This window comes from Amphiura filiformis, chromosome 17, assembly GCF_039555335.1.
Source record: "Amphiura filiformis chromosome 17, Afil_fr2py, whole genome shotgun sequence".
NCBI lineage: Eukaryota > Metazoa > Echinodermata > Ophiuroidea > Amphilepidida > Amphiuridae > Amphiura > Amphiura filiformis.
The window spans coordinates 10,860,735-10,880,527 of record NC_092644.1 but is presented as its reverse complement, the minus strand read 5'-3'; the positions used below and the strand labels follow the sequence as shown (position 1 = coordinate 10,880,527).

Here is a 19,793-nt window from a genome sequence, read left to right as displayed (position 1 = left end):
CAGGGGAACATCTCTGCTGTTTGGCATTCCATACACTTTAATTGGAAATAATTTTAATTGGGTCATTCCAGTTGAAATCCACTCACCCCTATGAAAAACATGACACAGCAGTTGTAGAGTTTAAATGGAGTAACCCATTCAGGCAACCCCCTCTGAAAAGACACCCCCTGTGTGGAAGATTAAAGCCATGTCTTCCATAGGGGTGTATGACTTACAACTAGAATAGCACATTGCAAACTACTTTGCTAATAATAATTAGAAATTAACTGTTCTCTGATAAAGATAACGGCTTCACATGAATCCGGTTTTCAACAGTTTTATCTGTCATTTAAAAAGAAACCACCACCATATAAATCGGAGTTGATCTATTACAGTAACTATGAAAAGCATAATATACTGGTCCAGTGGCCAGGGAATTGCAAGCGACTACCAATATTCTGGTAATAAACCCGTACCTAATAATATGGTGTGATTCTTTACAACCGTATTCTGTATTGGATCAGGTTAATATTCAATTACATCAATAATCTGACGATAACAATCAAATTTTATAATGGCAGATTTTCAAGTTATTGTCAATAAAAGGTCAGGTTTCCTGTCATTACAAATCACTGCTGTTCTACAGGCGTATGACAATCTGACAAGTTTTGAGCATAAAAATGTAATTCCTTAATGAGATATTGCACTAATGGTATACATTTTCTATTATGATGTTTTTGAATAAGAAAAGTATATTCAATTCTGACATACCGGCACATCGGCAGTTATACGCTGGTACATCAGAACAAGAAAGATTCTACTCAGTCATTAATTTTAATTAGGACTATTTGTATATATGTCAGTCATATGCGGTATGTCAGAACAAACCGACTATTTTCACTACAAGTATTATGTTGCATGAAGTGCACTGTTTATTTCAAATGTGATTTTGTCAAACAAAACTACATTTTCCATAATACGCCGGTATGCTAGATCAGCGACGAAATGTCGTAAACTACTTTCAGGGGGTCAACAGTCGTTCCCAAATTGTTTTTTCCCAAACGTTTTTTAAAATTTTGATTTGCAATGGAATGGACCAGAGATGATACTTTACACTTCCGACCAATGCATTTCTTCCCATTATACTGATTTATCACTTTTCATATTAAAAGCCTATACACAGATCTGATCTGAATTGAAATTGAGAGTAAACGATTTCTGATAAGTAATATTATCACCCTGCTATGACACTTGTCATTTTTTGTAATGAAGTACAAAATATAGTTCAAACCAGCATGATTTATGTAATCACCGTAATTATTTCTGATTATTCTCTTTCATTTGACTCATTATCATTTGTTCTTGCACAAAGATTGGTGAATAAATATGTTTAAATACATGCTTGAACCATATTTTGTACTTCACAAAATTACAAAAAAATGACATAGGCAATTTTTGTAGCAAGCTGACGATATACAAATAGTAATACTATCAATGAATTGTAATTCTTCTAAATCGATTGATTAGTTTCCGTCTCATTGTGACACACAGAATAATACATGTCTTCATTGCATATTGTACTAGTAGGCTATTCCAATTAAAATCCACACTACTCCTGTGGAAGATTTTGGAAATATCTTCCACAAGGGGAGTATGTTATTCAAATGTAATTAGTCAGGGTTAATCATTTTGAAACACATACTCCCCCGTATTATGGCTTTACCTATATCTTTGACAACTGGAGTGAGAATTTCAAATGGATGTTACCCAACTGTCTATTCTATTTTAAACTCATACTCCCTCTGTGGAAGATATTTCTGAAATCTTCCACAGGGGTAGTGTTGATTTTGAATGGAATAGCCCATTATTCAGGCACCGATCAATTTTCACCTCATTCTATACCATACAGGATGACATTCAACACTCCTGCGGCCGGGTATTCATGTATTGCAAACTACTCCAACAAAGGCAACATAATTAGACATGACATTGTAATACAAACAGCTGCATTCTCTTTTCTGGTGTACCCTAGGCTATTTAATAATAATATGAATGCCGGCACTTGTTCCCAACTCCTTTTCATGCCACAGTGACACCTGTTCAAGATGCGTATTCATAATTTCACATATTTAAAAATCCTACGGCTTATAGTAGTACTAAATAGCTACTAATGGCTGACATGCTCAATAATTATGTGCACTCATAGCAGGCCCAGAGCTAGAAGGTGCGCAGGATGCGATGCGATCAAAAAATTCCTGGTGGGATGATACTGGGATCTTGTTTTTGGTTAGGGAGGGTTGAAATTTTCTTTGGGGGTCAGTTTTAGGAGGTTTGGAAAATTTCTTTTAGGGAGGGTTAGAATTTGCTTTTGGGGGTTGAGCAAGTAATCCAATAACTACACCCTAAGTATATGCTAGTCACTTAGAGGGTGGCTTAGGCCCTAAGTTAGGGGTTTCTGCTAGTCCCCCTTCTTTGAAGGGAGACTAGAAGGAGGTTCCTCCAAATGATCACATTATTGATAAGCCATGATCATTGCATGTGTAGCGAATACAATCATTTGGTTTCGCAAAGATAACTTCTGAATTAAATGTCACATATTGAAAAATGTAACGTATCATTTGGTTTATAAAATAACTTGTTTCATAAAGATAATCTTTGTTTTTTGTTCAAAAAGGATGTTTGCATGTATACAAGCTTTATCAACCCATAAGTTGGTGCTCTTGTACTATTTTATGTACCAGGTCACCACTATTAAGAACCATAAAATTGACAATAAAAAGCACAAAATTTTGCAACAAATTCAGTTAAGAATAAAGTGCAACGAACATGCAGATAAGGTAAGTTACCATCAATGTAGTTGTCATTCACTTAATCCACATCAAAAATGTACTATCTTATCCACATTTTCCATCATTCATATTAAATTCAAAACCCAGTGTATTATTGTGATGAGAGAATGATGATATATTGTACATTCAAATAATTCTTGTACTTGTTGCTGGTAATCAATACCATCGTGGGCAGCCATGTTTGTTTCTGTCCTTAGTGGAATTGATAAGTGTATTCCTTGATAAGCCCTCAAGCAGCAGGTGTGTGTGTGTAATAGAGTTCACTGATTTAAGGGCACTGGGCTATATGAGAATTCAGGGCATTAGCATAATTGTCAGACAGTACCGTAACTTTCAACCTTCTCTCGTTATCTCTTGAATGCAGATTTACAGAAGATATGAAAGATGGGCACCAAGTCCAGCATGTTCTGTGGTTCTCAAGTAAAGGCCACAGGGAATTAAGATAATGTAATTCCTTTTTTCCCAAACCTAAATCTCACCAAAAACAGCAAGATTTTTCTTTTTGTATGTCTCTGATGATCTTGTTATTTTTTTACAAAATAAATGAGCTGTTACTTTGAGCCACACCTGATTTCACTGAATGGTATTTGTGACACCATCATACTTACTGACACCAACTGTGGATGATGATGATGATGACGATGACGATGACGATGACGAGGAGGAGGAGGAGGAGGAGGAGGAGGAGGAGGAGGAGGAGGAGGAGAATGAGGAGGTGGAGGAGGAGGAGAAGGAGGTGGAAGAGGACGATGATGGAGATGGAGATGATGATGACATCAATGACAATGACATTGACAATGAACATGAGAGGAGGAGGAAGAAGAAGAGAGGAGAAGGAGGAGGGGGAAGAGGAGGAGGTGAAGAGAGGAGGTTTGGAATGGTACATCTGCCCAAATCTTTGTTACATCATCCTCATCTTGCTTGATTTACATACGTAGAGCTATTCGAAACAAAACCCCGCATTTCTCCCACAAACATTCAAAACATGCAAGATTAGTTTTTACTCTTAATAATGGCTGCAATACATCATTTCTTATGGCACATATTCTTGGGGTGTGGAGAAGGTTTAATCAAGACAACCAATTCCCATTAACATGAGCAAATATTTCTTTCATAATGAAGGCACAGTTTCAATAGTAAAGTCTGTGTTAGCCTGCCTGGCTCCTTGGGTATTCAGTGTGAGAAATCTACACATGTGTGCATTTCCTTGCTGTACAAGTCTGGGTGTATGAATCTTGTGTGTATGACACTTCAGGCTCAGAATTCAATATTTCTTTTGAGCAGCTTATTCTGCCCTGGTCATATACTATGGACCACAATGACCTCATCCTAATGACATAGTTCTCTAACCTCAATTAAACAATCATAGTGCAAAATTTGACCTCAAGTTGCAGAGTGTGAGTTTTTGTACCCAAATTTTCAAAGTTCATTCAATGAATGTACAAATGTATTGGGGTTAAAGAACTGCATCCCTGATAGATGAGCATGTTGTGGATCCTAGTGTATGTAGGAATAGAATATGATTTTGCTAATGGTTGCAATATTATGTGTCACTCACGGTCCAACTAAATACGGCATTTCTTGTCCATATACTATCCAGTCGGAGTTATCCGGCCATGCTGGGACCAAGCAGTGCCCGGTTTAAAAAATTTAAAATTCTGAATAACATAAGGCCAAAAAATAATAAACTGTTTGGTTGCCCTTCCAAAACAAAAAATTTGGGGTCTACAAGAAGCTTACCGGGTCTAGTGACATGGGATCAATATCCAGGTCACATGATCTGATTCGCGGAAAAACGTCAAGTACCAGCGACCCATCAGTGCTGAAGAAGTGAAGCACGGATGAGCCACGAAAATTACACGCAAGTATTATTTCAATTGCTTGTGTGAATCGGTCCAAATTTACACTAATATTCTGATAAAATCATGTATTCATTTAAACATTTTTCAGCCGGATAACAGATATATTTAAAATACATGAAGCTTTCATTCAAAATAACAACAAGAGCTACATAATATTGTAATCAGACCATAGCCAGAGCTGTTTTTTGGGTGGGGGCAGGGAAGGTGTAGGGAGCTAAAAAGTGGACCATTTGTTGTGAATTTTTCCTTCGCAAAAAAGGATAATTTGCGATGTTTTTACAGAAAAAGTGGACTTTTCCCCCGATTGATATTTTAGGGGGAAGTGCGTCGCAGCCCCTGGCTACAGCTTTGATTGTACATGTTGTGTATATCTTACCAAATTGAAGTAAATGCCCTAATTTTTGAGATCTCATCCATTTTCTGATGATAAAGTGCATTTGTACCAAACAACATATTAACTCAAAACAGTTAACATTTATCTGTTTTTTAATTCATCACTGCATCACAATTTACTTGAGTATTAAAGCACAAGCTTTCAAATGTTGCAAATAAAAAATTGAAATAAAAATACTTGATCACAGACCTTGCTAAGTAAATGTCAGCTCTTTAACACAGCATAGGATAGTTCATTGTACTGTGAAGTACTACTTTATATGCTTTACATGCTGACCCTAGGCTTCAACATATATTTATCATATAAACTCCCAAGTTTGGAGATAGTTTCTCAAAATATAAAGAGCTATCTTAAGAACCACTGAACCAATACTGGGTTTGTTTGTACTCATTTTAATACATTTTTCATGCTGATTCTAAATATGGTCATGAAAATGTACAATTCTGAATTTTTAAAGAAAACCACTACAAGCGTAATAATACAAATTCTATTACCCCCGCGACCCATTATTCAAAATCGCACACTGTGATTTGTTGAAACGCGTCACGTGAAAGACCATTAATTAGCGATAAAGTGCATGGCCAGGGCAACAAACTTTACGTTCTTCAGTCGAAAGATAAAAAAACAACTTTATGTTCTTCTATCATCACAGCGCACAGCACACGGGACAGCACATCTGCTTATGTAGGGGAGAATGGAATGCCAGGGGTGTGTTATTGTATGTGCATGTACCTGCTTATAGGGGAGAACGGAATGTTAGGTTGTGTTATTGGAATGTGCATACGCTTTGGCTACGCGTAGGCACTCCACCTTGAGGTAAACAACTTGAAATTGGGCAAAAAATGTGATATTTTCTCTTTAAATCGCACTATTTTGTGGTAATATAATAGAAACAAAGGGTGCAGCATTATCCTTTACACATAAATAATGTGCCCTCGGCATTAAAAACGTTTAAATAATGGGTTCGGCTGCGCCTCACCCATTATATACGTTTTTACTGCCTCGGACACATTATTTTTGTGTAAAGGATCATGCATTACCCTTTATTTCTTAAAATAACATGCATTCATAGTTGTAGACAACAAAGGATTCAGTCTAGAAAACAAACAGGGAACCCCACACTACAAATTAGGGAGTGGTTGATGATGATACCTACCTTAATGTCTGGATGTAGAGCCATTGCATGTAATTCCATACGAATCTGATCATTGCCCTGTCAAAACAACAAACACAAAACAACAAAAACAAAACAACATGAAACAACAATATTATGTCATACTGGGTAGTACCACCAAATACATCAATTGTTTTAGAGGCTCTAGTTTGCTGGCCAATTAAATAAAGCACCCAAATCAAAATCAAATTCCCAGGTCCAAGAACAAAATACTTGAATGTTTCATATATTTTTAAGGAATACACATCTCTAGTCTACAGTGGGAATTCCAATTGAATGAACGCAGCTTTCAATAGCTGTACTCGATCCAACCGCGATCATATATCGCGTATTTCAAACTACAACGCGAACGTACGACCTTGGATACAATGCTAACCAATCACGAGTGCGTTGGCATGGTTAAATTCACTTCCTCGTTACTCACGCACAGTCGCACACGCTGGCGTATATCGCGGAGTGTACGCAAATATTTGTCATGCTATTGAAAGCTGCGTTCATTCAATTGGAATTCCCACTATAGGCTCTTGTACATTTTCATCGGCTGTCTTTCACATGTTCTGTAATGCATCTCAGGAAGCTCCGCGGGCATGGTTGTAGCTACAGTGGGCAGTGGTGGGTGGCAGAGCCCAATACTAAGTTTAAAGCCCACCACTCATCTGCAATTTTAGCACTGGAGCCCACCATTTTATTAAATTAGTCAAGAATTTGGTCCATTTTGGCCAAAACTGCCAAATATGCAAGATTTTCATCAAATGCCACCCAGCACTAAAATATGCTATAGCCACTTTCGCCAAATATTTGACAAACATGTTTGACAAACATTTGTGATCACCAATTGTTTGCCAAATGTTTGGCGAAAATGGCTGTGTACAACCCTGTCAGTGGGTGTAAAGAGCTTACAACATTATTATCGATTACAGAATCATTGTAATGTTTTCTCTGCAATGATTTCATAATTTTAGTAGCCTACAAACCAAAATTTCTTCCATCTCTATAACCTTGCAAATGGTATGTTGACTAAGCCTGGGTGATATCGCACTTTATGATGATATCCGGACATAATTTTCAAAATCGCGATGCAATACTGTTAGAGCTTTTAACGATGTGCCTACGATGAATAGCATTCAACGTGGCAACTGAAATTACCTCCCAGTAATGCACTGCACGACCCCAAAGTGATAAATTCAACATGACAATTTAAATACATACGGTCGATCGCAAGTTTGGAAGCAAAAATATAACTGACCTTATACCCAAGTAAATTTGTTAGAATCTAAAATAATATTTGTGTAAAGCATACTTTCAAGTCCTACTGCAAGTAATTTCATTGCGATATTCTCAAAATTGAGCGCTTTTAGAAGATCAACTTTTCTGTGCTCAAATTGTTTTGAAACTTTGGAAAGCTTTTAATAACAACATTGCGATACAGCCAACATCGCGATATGTTTTTGGCTACGATATAATTTGGAAAACACTGGCGATGCCCAATTTCCCATGTTGCTTAATGTTGACAAGGAGGTCCCTAAAAACCATCAGGACTGAGAGGGGAATTTTGCTTTCCCAAAAAATTAAACACAATATGAAGTTGTGGGAACTATTACTATTTTTGAGGAAAATTGGCTAAAGCTTCCTTGGAAATTAACATTTCTTTCAGGCCTTGCCCTCGTATGTGCAAATCCACTGCAAAAGCCTACCTTTCCAGTTGCTCCATGAGCTATATACTGTGCCCCTTCCTCCTTCACCACCTCAATCATCCCTTTAGTGATAGTCGGCCTGGCCAATGACGTACCCAACAAGTACCGGTCTTCATAGAGGGCGTTTGCCTGCACCCCTGGCCAGATGTTGTCAACAACAAAGTCTTTTCGCAGATCCTTACAGACATACTGAAACAGGAATAAAAACCACACAGATATTGCTATAAGGTCACAGTACTATTTAGATAGTGTATTACGTGTTTGTAACTAAGGGTGTGAGTGAGCCCCGGGAATTTGAGTCCCGCCTGGGAAGCCTATTACCCGGGCAGGAATTTCATATTCTATTTATGATTTCAAAATGGATTCAAATTCAATGCATTTTGAAATCATTAATAGAGTACTAGCGGAATACCCGCTAGTTGAATAAACGGGACTTACAGGAGCGATTACTAAAACGGGAATAATCGCTGAACAGATTTACATGATGATAGAGACTATTAGGGCCTAAAAAGAGTTTAATTTTATTTTATTACTGTATACCTTAAGATCCATGTATCATCCTTGATCCTTCACTGAAAAGATTATTTCCTTTTTAGCTCGAGCGCTCTTTCTTTCTTTGTCTTCTTTCTATCTTTCTTCCGTTCTCACTTTTCATATCAAAAACACAAACAATCATGCAATTTTTTTTAAGTCAACCATGAATGATCCTAGCATTTAGCTCTAGGTCCAGGAACACTCCAAAACTATTTAAAAAAACTTTAAAATAAAAACTTTTTTTAAATTTATTTCTTTTTTGCAATTTCGGTACCCGGTTATCCACGTAAAATGTGCCAGGTACCGGGCACAAAATTACCCAAAAATCACACCCCTGTTTATAACCTAGACTCTCTCTCTCTCTCTCATGACCATCCTTCAAATCATGGTAATTTGAAAATGTTAAAAAGCATTTTGTTAGTTTGGTCCACTTCTTGTGACAGTTGTCGCTGACAACTCTCTAATCCAAAGGTTCGCTAGTCCTAAGGCTCCTTAGTCCGAAGGTTCGCTAGTCCGAAGACGCCTTAGTCCGAAGGTTCGCTAGTCTGAACATGTAATTATTCGCTAGTCCGAATTCTGAAAAAGGTTCGCTAGTCCAAATATCGGGTTCTCTAGTCCGAAGGTTCGCTAGTCCGAATAATAAGTAAGGTTCTCTAGTCCGAATATAGAATTTGGCTTGCTAACCCTAACCCTAACAGTACACTAACCCTAACATTAACCCTAACCCTTATTCTATATTCGGACTGAAGAACCTTCTGATTAGCAAACTTAATTTGGTTTTCGGACTAGAGAACCTTCGGACTAGCGATCCTTCGGACTAGAGAGAAGGCACACAGTTGTCATGGTGAAAAGCATTTTTTGGGGTGCACCAGATTATGTTTTAGCGTATTGTGTGGTTTCATTGCTGTCTGGATGTTATGCTTCTTAAACACTCGCTGCAGTCTCTCAGACACACCTTGGACATATATGGCATGCCCTTACTCCTTTCCATGTTCTTATCCTTTGCTTTCTTCTTCGCTTTGGTCTTATCTCTGATCTGATGTTTTACTTTTTTAATAGCCCAGTTCGGATATCCACATTGCGCATGTTTGATGTGTTACTCCTCCTGTTGTTTACAATCATGTCTTTCCGATCTAACAATGTTCTGATTACCCCCAATTTCTGGTGTAAGGGATGTTGCGAAGAGAAATTTAAATATTGGTCGGTGTGCGCTTCTTTCTGTACATTGTTGTCTTTACCAACCATCTTCTTTCTGATTGATCAAAGTATCGAGGAAAGGTATTTTTCCTTCCACTTCCTCCTCGTTCGCCTTGCTAAGGTGACCTGTCAGTTCTTGTGATATGATATGATATGATATGATATGATATGATATGATTTATTAACCTGCCAAACGGCCGAATTGCATTATACAAGAGACAATAAACAAATATTATGAAAGAAATCAATTACACATATTAATTATAAAGCAAAAAAGGAAAAAAAGGCAACTTGGCATGGAAAAACAGCAGAGAGATGCAAAAGGGCACAATGGAAAGCCACCAGCACACAAGCTACTACTGCTTATTCAACAGATTAATGTAGAAGGGAATGGGGCTTTCAGCAAATCTGCTTGTGTGTGCACGCAATTTGGAGATATGGGCTGCATTTCTCAGCTGAGGGAGCAACATGTTGGTACGCTCCGATTTAGCAAGCGATTGCGCGAACTTAAGCAAGTGTTGTTCCCTCCTGGCAGAGAGAGAGAGTCTAGCTTACATACACTAACTGCATTATCATACAAAATATAATTAGCACCCAAAATGATTCTGCATGCCCTTTTTTGGACTCGCTCAAGTGTATTTGATTGTTTAACAGTGAGCGCTGAATGCCAAATGGCATCAGAGTATTCCAATAGGGGACGTATGTAACCAACGTAAACTGTGGTCAGCTCCAAACGTTGAAACCAAAACGCTTCAGAGAACGGAGCATGAAGAGGCGTTTGTTAGCACACTTGCACATGTGATCCACCTGGGCATCCCATTTAAGATCTTGCTGTATGAAGATGTCCAGGACTTTGGCAGATGAAACAAAAGAAAGCAATGAATGGCCTATCTTCAGAATGGGATGAGAAGGTGGGTTTCTCATGAAACAGATTTGAATGGCTTGACATTTGTCAGGGTTGAGTTTCAGGTGGTTACTTACAAACCAGTCCAGGAAGTCATCAAGATCAGACTGAAGGTTGCCTTTCTCACTTCATGCACGGTTCTCAACGAATGTGAGATCGTCGACATATTTCCAGTAGTGAGAACTGCAACCTTCAGCAGCGTCGTTGATGACAGCCTGGAAAATGATGGGACCAAGTTTGGTACCTTGCGGGACACCAGCATACAAGGGGGCATAATCAGACAAGGTTTGGTGTTAGTGCCCTTTGGTATAATCTCTAGGATATCGTCGACATATCTTTTCCATAATTTTGAACGACAAGCAATGGGTGCATTGGCTATAGCTCTTTGTTTGTGATAATCACACTAGCCAGGCTTCCCATGGCTGCTCCAAATTTTTGCATGTATGAAGAGACATACTCACTAAATCATGTATATGACCAACTATAACTACTGCAAAGAACTGTACACTCTGGAGATGAGAGTAGGAGTGTTGCTGGTTCATCGCATTACTGATGAAGTCTTCCGATGGAAACGTCTAAAACGTGAGTAAATTATTGGACTTGTAAAACGTAATTTACCAATAGTATGATATCTAACAGTCCTGATAAACTTATTCAAGGTGCTTATCTTGTTGTAACCCGTACAAAACTCAGGGAGCTGATTCTGGCTGTGCGGAAGGTCTATAGTGAATATCTCGGGTATGTGCTCTTCTTAGCTGCAAGTCCTGTGTTGTTGTTTAATGGTTTATGGAATGATGTCGGGCCGTTGTGGCCAGCGACAACCTGTAAAGTGTGCTGAGGCGTGTGGATCAACATCTACTCCCAATTCCGGAAAAACACAGCACTAATTTTTTTGGGATTAGTTCTGCCAAATGAAACATAGCTCAATCCTAATCATTCATTTAGTCCTAACTGGAGATAAAAGAAAAAGTTACTATTTTACCAATTTCTTGAAAAAAGAGCCAAAAACATGCATTTTCAGCATGTTTTCTGACAATCGAGTCACAAATATCACAGAATTCAAAATTTTGTTTATATGCCGAAATTTTTCCATAATATTAGTATTTTTCTGTAATTTATTAAAATTAATACAAAATCTTGCAATCACCATCTTGAAAATTTTCTAGACAATTTGACAACCACACAAATCTTTATCCCTTGCTTATTACAATGACGTGTCCTATTTCTGATCATTACGTAAGCGTTGAATCTCTAGGCAAGCAGAAAATTAGACTTTGCCCTCGTCCTCCTCGATCTGTCTTGTAAATTATGTGTTGCTGTTTATTTTTAGTACTAGCACTGTCGATAAGCCATAAATCGTTGTTCAATCACCTTGCACACTCAAAGTAATCAGTGCGCCTTTATTAGCAGTCTTCTCAATGCCAAGAGCTAAAACTCAACACGCATCCCAGTTTTTTTAATGTATTTGGCTTCAAAACAGGGTGTCTCAGAATACATTTTGTACTGTGTGCCAAGGTTTTATTACTATTTCCACACTGCCTTCCTTTTCATCCAACTTTAACATTTTTAAAATGTTATCATTCAATCATAAGGAAGAAAAAGTGAAAAATTGAGCCCCAAAGTAGTCTGTAGTCAATGAATGTACTGCTTTGTCAACCAATCCTATACACTGGTTCATTAAACACTCGAAGCTCTTCAAGATCCCCGACATTTGAAGCTTATCTCTAGAATCACTGAATCAAGAGCTTAGTACAAGAACATGTATAGCTGCTAGGTGTATGTACATGTCCAATAAAATGCAGTAATTATCAAATATCTATAGGGCAGCTATTGCAGCTATGTTAACGCCTTGATGATACTTACTACAAATCCAGACATGGCTGTGTTAAAATATACACAAATATTGTGTTTTCAATATATTGCTTGCAACATAATATATTACGTTCATCGTACACATGGCCCTTAATTTAATTCAAAGGGCATTTCGTGATCCACAGCATCATCCCCCTACTTTTCTCAAAAAAATTTTCATATCACTGGAAACCTCTGGCTACATAATGTTTATGTACAAAAATTTCTTGCAGATTAATTCGTTTAGCAAAGATATCGTGAAATTTGAATTTCGTTCTGGTATACCAGAACAAAATTACAACACATAGTGGAATCAACTGAAAAATGTCATAAAAAGAAGATGCTAGGATCATGAAATACTCCTTTAAGATTAACCATCAATACTGCAAAATTGCGAACTGTTTTGTAGAAAAAATTATACAAACTGCCGCTGTCACCTTCACACATCTTCATGCAGGCAGTAAATGCATGCAGCTAAACAGTGGGTGCGATGTCTTGCTCTTGGGAGACAGACTGTGCACAAATTCGCAATTGTAGAAATATGCTAAAAATAGCATCATGCAGAGTACTGTCTTAAGGGCTCTACAGGTATCATTGATCATAACGATTGTTGCCATAAATAACAACCAAATTGATACTCTAATGCCACTAGCCACGTACCGTACATCATAGAACGCTCAAAATGAAGGTATACTAGGCCTAAAATAATGTTGTGTAACCTGACTGACCATACAAATTTTTTATGTTATCTTTTTTTTTTTTGTTGCAAAACCAGATTTTCGGAGAATATTTTTAAATAAAACCACCCCATCTGTAAACCAGTCATTCAGATTTGTAGAGAACCAAAGCTGCATCCTGGCTGTCCTCCATCTTAGCTGTATTTTTTGGCTCTCCACCCAAGGTCTTGGGTAGGATTTGAAGGTTTGGGTGTGCATAGGTTAAAGCCACGATTTTTCCGTGTTACAAAATTTAAATTCCGTGTTACAAATTGGACGATTCCGTGATTTTCCGTTTTACATTAGAAAGCACTGAAAAGTGAATAAAATCATGTTTTTAAAAGTGTAATTTGTCTTTTATGTACCTTTTTACTGTAGTCTACCCTAAACATCCCCATTAAAATTAAGCATCATCAATTGCCTGTGTGTATACTTCCGATAGCTGTATCGGCAAGAATCTTGCATCGTATAGGCCTAGAATAAATGCTAGAATGGATTGTTTAATGGTTGATTACTGCTAAATTATCACTTTTCTTTGTTTTCTTTTGCAAATCAACACAAAAGTTAGACATTTTACACAGGTTTTCACTATTTTGTGGCATTTTCAAATTTCCGTGAGCAAACCCCGAATTCTGTGAATTTTCCGTATCACAGAGAAATCGTGGCTATTGGAATTGAAATCGAGGTATTGGAGGAGCTCTCCAATACCTATGGGGTGTGTATAAATTCAAAAACCTTGGGTGTGTATTTTGAAGAGCTTAGTTGAAAAAACCCTCACATAAATTTTTTGATTGTGCAAGTATTACTTGTTCGATTTGATTCATTTTGGTTTTGGATCAAGTGTTGATGAATAGAAACTAAAAGAATAGGTTTGGTACTTTTTTCAAGCCTTCATATTTGTTATATTATTTCTTTTATATCTCACCTTTTGTGGATGTAAGGGCTTTTGCTACTAAATAAATTTACCCATTTTCTAGAAACCACCTTTGCAATCAAATTTGAGCCCATTTTTGCACTACTTTATGTATACTGCGCCAATAAAGTATCCTTACACTTGAAAAAATAATCATAATTTCAAAACTGAACAATATTGGGGTAAATTTGTTTTTTTAATAGATGCACCATCTAATCCTGCACATTATGACACCACATTGAATCCAATGTGACCTCAAGAAGTAAAGTTACAAGCAATTGAATAGACAAAGGTACAGTTTTAAAAGTGACACACTGGCCTATATACAAGGCGCAAAAAGATTCCAACAAGCGAAACAAAGAGACAACACAGCTTCTTAAATGAAGCGTTATTTAAAGCAGTTTTTATTTCAGTTTTTGCTGCTCTGTACTTTTCATAATTTTCATTTTATTTGTCAGTTCTTTTGTTTCAGTTTTCTTTTGTTCCTTTTGTTCTTAATTAAAGCCAAACACATAAATTAGCCATTCACCACTCTCAAACCAGATGTCTAGTCTGTGGAGTTCTGAATAGGCCAGTTTGTCAATTTTAAAACTGGACTTTCGTCTAATCAAATGCTTGTAACTTTGCTTCTTGAAGTCACATTAGATTCAATGAGGTGTCATAATGTGCGGAATTAAATAGGACATCTATTAAAAAAACAAATTTAACCCAATATTGTTCAGTTTGGAACTTGTGGTTATTTTTCCAAGTGTAAGGATACTTTATTGGCGCAGTATATTTGACTAATGGCTTCAAAATCATAAAGAAAAATTGAAATATCTCATTTACTTTTTGAATTATGAATTTTTAATTAAATTCACCAAAATGCAATTTTGTTAATTAAAATGATTTTTTCTAACCAGAGATGAAGTGGCCCTAATATAAATATACGGAAAATATTTGTATAGCGAGGCGTATCAAGCAGAGCTCTCACCCATCACAACCGGGGGTCCAGCTCCAGGGCTTCTACACTTAAAACAACCCTTAGATATTTTACAGTAAAAAACATACAAACAAATTCAGATAAGAAGTTACCATTAGCATCCTTCTCCTCCATCTATTTCCAGTTGGCAACGATTTTTCACTCCCTCTTCAATAACGCGAATATCCACTGTCTGGCAACAGCCATTACTGATCGAAATTTTGATGTTTAAGCTTACCAAAACGTCCGAATTTTTCACACAAATTTCACGCACATTGAAGCATCCACAAGTCCTCTTGAAAGTTTTATGCTATTGATTTGGGTCATGGTATTGGAATGATGTAGGGGTTGTTGTGTTGTTATAGCAACAAGCCCAGATTCCTGGCCATTCAGATGACACTTTAGTGGGGTGCAGCCAATCAGGTCTCTGCTTTAATTCCATTTCCTTTGTTGTGTTCATACCTTTCTTAGTGAGGCACTTGCATTTGCTCCTCCGATCATGCTGGACCAAAAAATCTCACCCACCGTCCCAGTAGCTGGAAGGGTAACTCAATTGTCAAAGATGCTTCAATTATGTCAAATTATGCTACTCTCCGCTTTGTCTGGAGTTTCTTCTTGGGAGACAGACAGAGATTTTTAATTTTAATAAATCACAGAAAAATACTAAAATTACAAAAAAAACATGGAAGCTTTGGCAAATCTTTAAAAAAACACCACAGAATTCCAGTATAAATATGGAAAACTTACATCTCTGTTCAAACAGTGACCATACATCAAAAAATTTAAATAAAACTTTTTTATATTCATTTTAAGTTCCGATTTCCGGAAATTCCCCAAGATTTTCCAAACGGAAAATATACAATATATCTCCAGAAGGGAAGGTGGCATGAAGGTCAAACAACCACCAAAACATGTAGTTTTACCCACACTATAATATCATGCCAATAACTCAATTTCAGCCAGAGGTGGATGTAAGGGCTTTTGCAACTAACCTTTCATTTGTGTACAACTTATAGGCCATGTGGGCAAAAACTGGGTGTATATTTACAATGAGTAAAACACTCCCTACATGGCTGCATTAGCCCTTGTCTACTCCACACTTTTGGTTATCCATATTTTTGAATGAACTATATCAATATTTTTATATTACAAGCCACCATCAAGGAAATTACAATGGAGTGCATATTCTAAAAAGAGTGAAATAAGTCTCCAAAGGTGACAGCGCCAGTGTTCTACTAATGAATAACCCCTCTAAATTTACCAACCAGAAATTGAGTTCAATAAATACATACATGTATCACAAAAAAGCACAAATTACAACTTATTAGTATTACAACTTCAACAAAATTCAAATAGAAAAATTCCTGATGGCACAATTCTTACCTTCAGTGCTCCACACTTCATAGCTTTCTCACGGATCGACTCAAAATCATCATCTTGCCCAACATCGGCCTGAACAAATACAGAAAATATATGTAAATGGTCAAATTTAGCCCATTACTCCCACTCAAAGTCAAGTTAATAAACCCACTGAATATGCAATGTCAATTTATTATTATACTGTCACAACTGTGAATTTCATTTAGCAACACAAAATGCTAATTTTGCACGTGACAGGATTACAATATGGTTGCTTGTGACAAATCATAATTTATGCCCCCCCCCCCTCCGATCCTTGGGAAATTTGGCCTACCAATAATTAATTTTGGTTATAATGAAGTTGAATATTGGTCTTAAATAATTGATCTTTCAAATGATTTTGTGCTGAAATGCGCACGAAGCGTGCAAAAATTGTGACTTTCATCGCTTGAAGGAGTGCAGATTCGATGATAAATTGGTCAATTTGACACCCCACTAAGGGTGGCGCCCAGGGTTCTATAAAGGAGATCCCAAGGCTTGATATAAATGGTGTCATTTCTGCCCCATGTGCATAATTTTACTCGGGAGGGGAACACCCAAAACTTCTATTTTGATATATATTATTGGCCTTAAGGGATCTAGAATCAGCGTTTATTGGGTTTCGACAGTATTATTTGTGGGACATGAGAGCACCTCAGACCTATCAAATTGCATTCTGAATCTGACATGTCTTTCTGATATCAAATAATTTTCATTTTTGAAAATCACGATATAATACAAATTTTATGACAAATTATAAAAATTTGATATTTTTCAAATTTTGATATATATATAACAGTCCTCGAAGTAAATTATATAAATCTAATGATATATTCTTAAAGTGTATGTAGCTGGGAGGAAAAGCCGACGATCAATTGAAAATTTTGACCTTTCATATTGAAGATATGGATTTTTTCCCAAAAGACCTAATTTTTTTGGTGTTTTGGAAAAAAATCCATATTTCAATTGGTCGTCGGCTTTTCATCCCACCTACATACACTTTTAGTATAAATCATCAGATTTATAAAGTTTACTTCAAGTACTGTTAAATATCAAAAATATCAATTTTTAATGATTTGCCATAAAATGTGTATTAAATTGCGAATTTCAAAAAATCAAAATTATTTGATATCAGAATGACATTCTTCGTATTCAGAATGCAATTCGATATGTCTGATGTGTTCTAATGTCCCAAAATAAATACTGTCCAAACGTTCATACCCCAGCCCTTAAGGTTATTAATTATTTTAAACTGTTGTGATTTGGTAGTTCACAGCATCTTACGAATGGTAGTGAGCTTTGGCAAAAACTGTATTGCTCAATTCATAGCGAGTGTGTAGAAGAATTAAAATATCACAGATATACTTTTGTACGTGCTGCGGTTCTTGAGTTACGTTGTAAAGAGGGCTGAAACAACAACACTTTTGTAAAACGTACATAACTCATTAACAACAATAAATTAAGCAAGTTTGCAAAGTATAAGATTTGTAGAATGAACTTTTGCAAAACATCAAGGTGTTATTTTTCAATAATATATTGATCTAGATAATGAAAATCGATTTTTAGGTTGCTTCGACCAACAATACCTCATCTACCCTTAACTCAATAACCGCAAGACCCAATGACATGTAAATGACTCATTTTGATCAATGTATTAATGTTTTTTAAGAAGTACCCTGCATTTTTTCGGTTACTGGGCTGTACTATTCTGGACCTGGGAATCCTGGTACATACATGTAGTATTGGGGGTCGGGTGGTGATGATCAGATTTAAGGAGAGCAGTAGAGAGTGATTGCTCTCACTCACTTTAAAAGGCAGACTCAGGGTGATCCCCTATTCTTTTCAAAAGAGTCTGTAAATTTTAACATGCCAGGTTTTGATCTTCTGCTACAAAAGACCAACGGCTTGACATGATTTCTCAACCATGGTGTACGTGCTTGGGGCAAGGCGTCATCAGAAAAATAAGAATTTATATCTTTTGATCAACAAACAGATAAGATAAGATCCATAATTAACAACATATTACACAAGTACAAATTTGAACAACAAATAAACAAAAGCAATATCAGCAAACAAATCATGGAGGGGATGACCAAAAGGCTAGAGGAAATCACCACCTTACAGTCCTTTAACAAAGAAATGTTACCATCAAAAGAAGTAAAACAAAAACAAACTAGATATATTGCATCCTTAGTAAGGCTGCGAAGTCTAGCCGTGACCTTGAAATGACATCTGATGACCTTGAAATGACCTTCACCACATTTTGCATCATATCCACATAACATATACTAATTTTCATTCAAATTGAATAAACTTTGTAATTTGACCCTTTTGACCTTTAGTTGACCTCTGGTGACCTTGAAATGACCTCCAATATATTTTGAATCATATCAAGATCACATATACTAATTTTCATCTAAATTGGACAAATATTAGAATTTGACCCCTTTTGACCTTTCGTTGACCTCTGGTGACCTTGAAATGACCTCCAATATATTTTGAATCATATCAAGATCACATATACTAATTTTCATTTAAATTGGACAAACTTTAGAATTTTACCCTTTTGACCCCAAAACAGACCCCTCCTCCATGTTTAAGCCAAATCTGATTACAATCGTACATGAACATAATGCTAGAGCCCTTTTGGCATTATTCTGATGATCACAGCACGTAATATGCAGAAAATATTGAATTTTAAAGTGATTTTCAGTAATCAACCATTTTTGTCCCCTGTTTGACCTTGAACTCAAAATCTGTGAGGACCCCATAGACACCAACTAATGTCAATGCATATGTGTCAGTCGCATCTCTGTACCATAGAATCTGTAGGAAAAGAAGCATTTTGAAGGTATTTGGTTATGTGCGAAATACCCCCTTAATGACCTTTTGACCCCAAATCTGTGAGGACCCCATAGGCCCCGGCTATAGCCAAGGTAAATGTCCAAATCTCGATACTCTACCATGTAATCTGTAGGAGAAGAAGCATTTTGGTAAAAATCACATTTTTAGCCAAAATTACTCATCTGTGACGCTTGACCCCAAATGGGTCATGTCATAAGTAAAGGCTGGGGTAGTTGAGCTTGTGCAAGTTTGGTCATAATCGGTCAAATAATGAAGGAGCTAGAGCAAATTATATCAAATGTTGACAGAAAGAAGAAGAAGAAGAAGAAGAAGAAGAAGAAGAAGAAGAAGAAGAAGAAGAAGAAGAAGAAGAAGAAGAAGAAGAAGAAGAAGAAGAAGAAGAAGAAGAAGAAGAAGAAGAAGAAGAAGAAGAAGAAGAAGAAGAAGAAGAAGAAGAAGAAGAAGAAGAAGAAGAAGAAGAAGAAGAAGAAGAAGAAGAAGAAGAAGAAGAAGAAGAAGAAGA

The 19,793-nt window shown here is 36.7% G+C and overlaps 1 protein-coding gene across 1 annotated transcript in view; it reads right to left on the bottom strand.

Moving 5' to 3' along the window:
• The window catches only part of LOC140136915 (argininosuccinate synthase-like), a 41,135-nt gene that overhangs the window by 17,230 nt on the left and 4,112 nt on the right, over positions 1–19,793 (bottom strand). The window contains exons 3-5 of the mRNA XM_072158567.1: positions 16,412–16,480; positions 7,953–8,141; positions 6,241–6,297 (exon numbers count right to left, since the gene is read on the bottom strand). Of these exons, the coding sequence (XP_072014668.1) occupies positions 6,241–6,297; positions 7,953–8,141; positions 16,412–16,480 (315 nt within the window). The remainder of the gene's footprint in view (positions 1–6,240; positions 6,298–7,952; positions 8,142–16,411; positions 16,481–19,793) is intronic.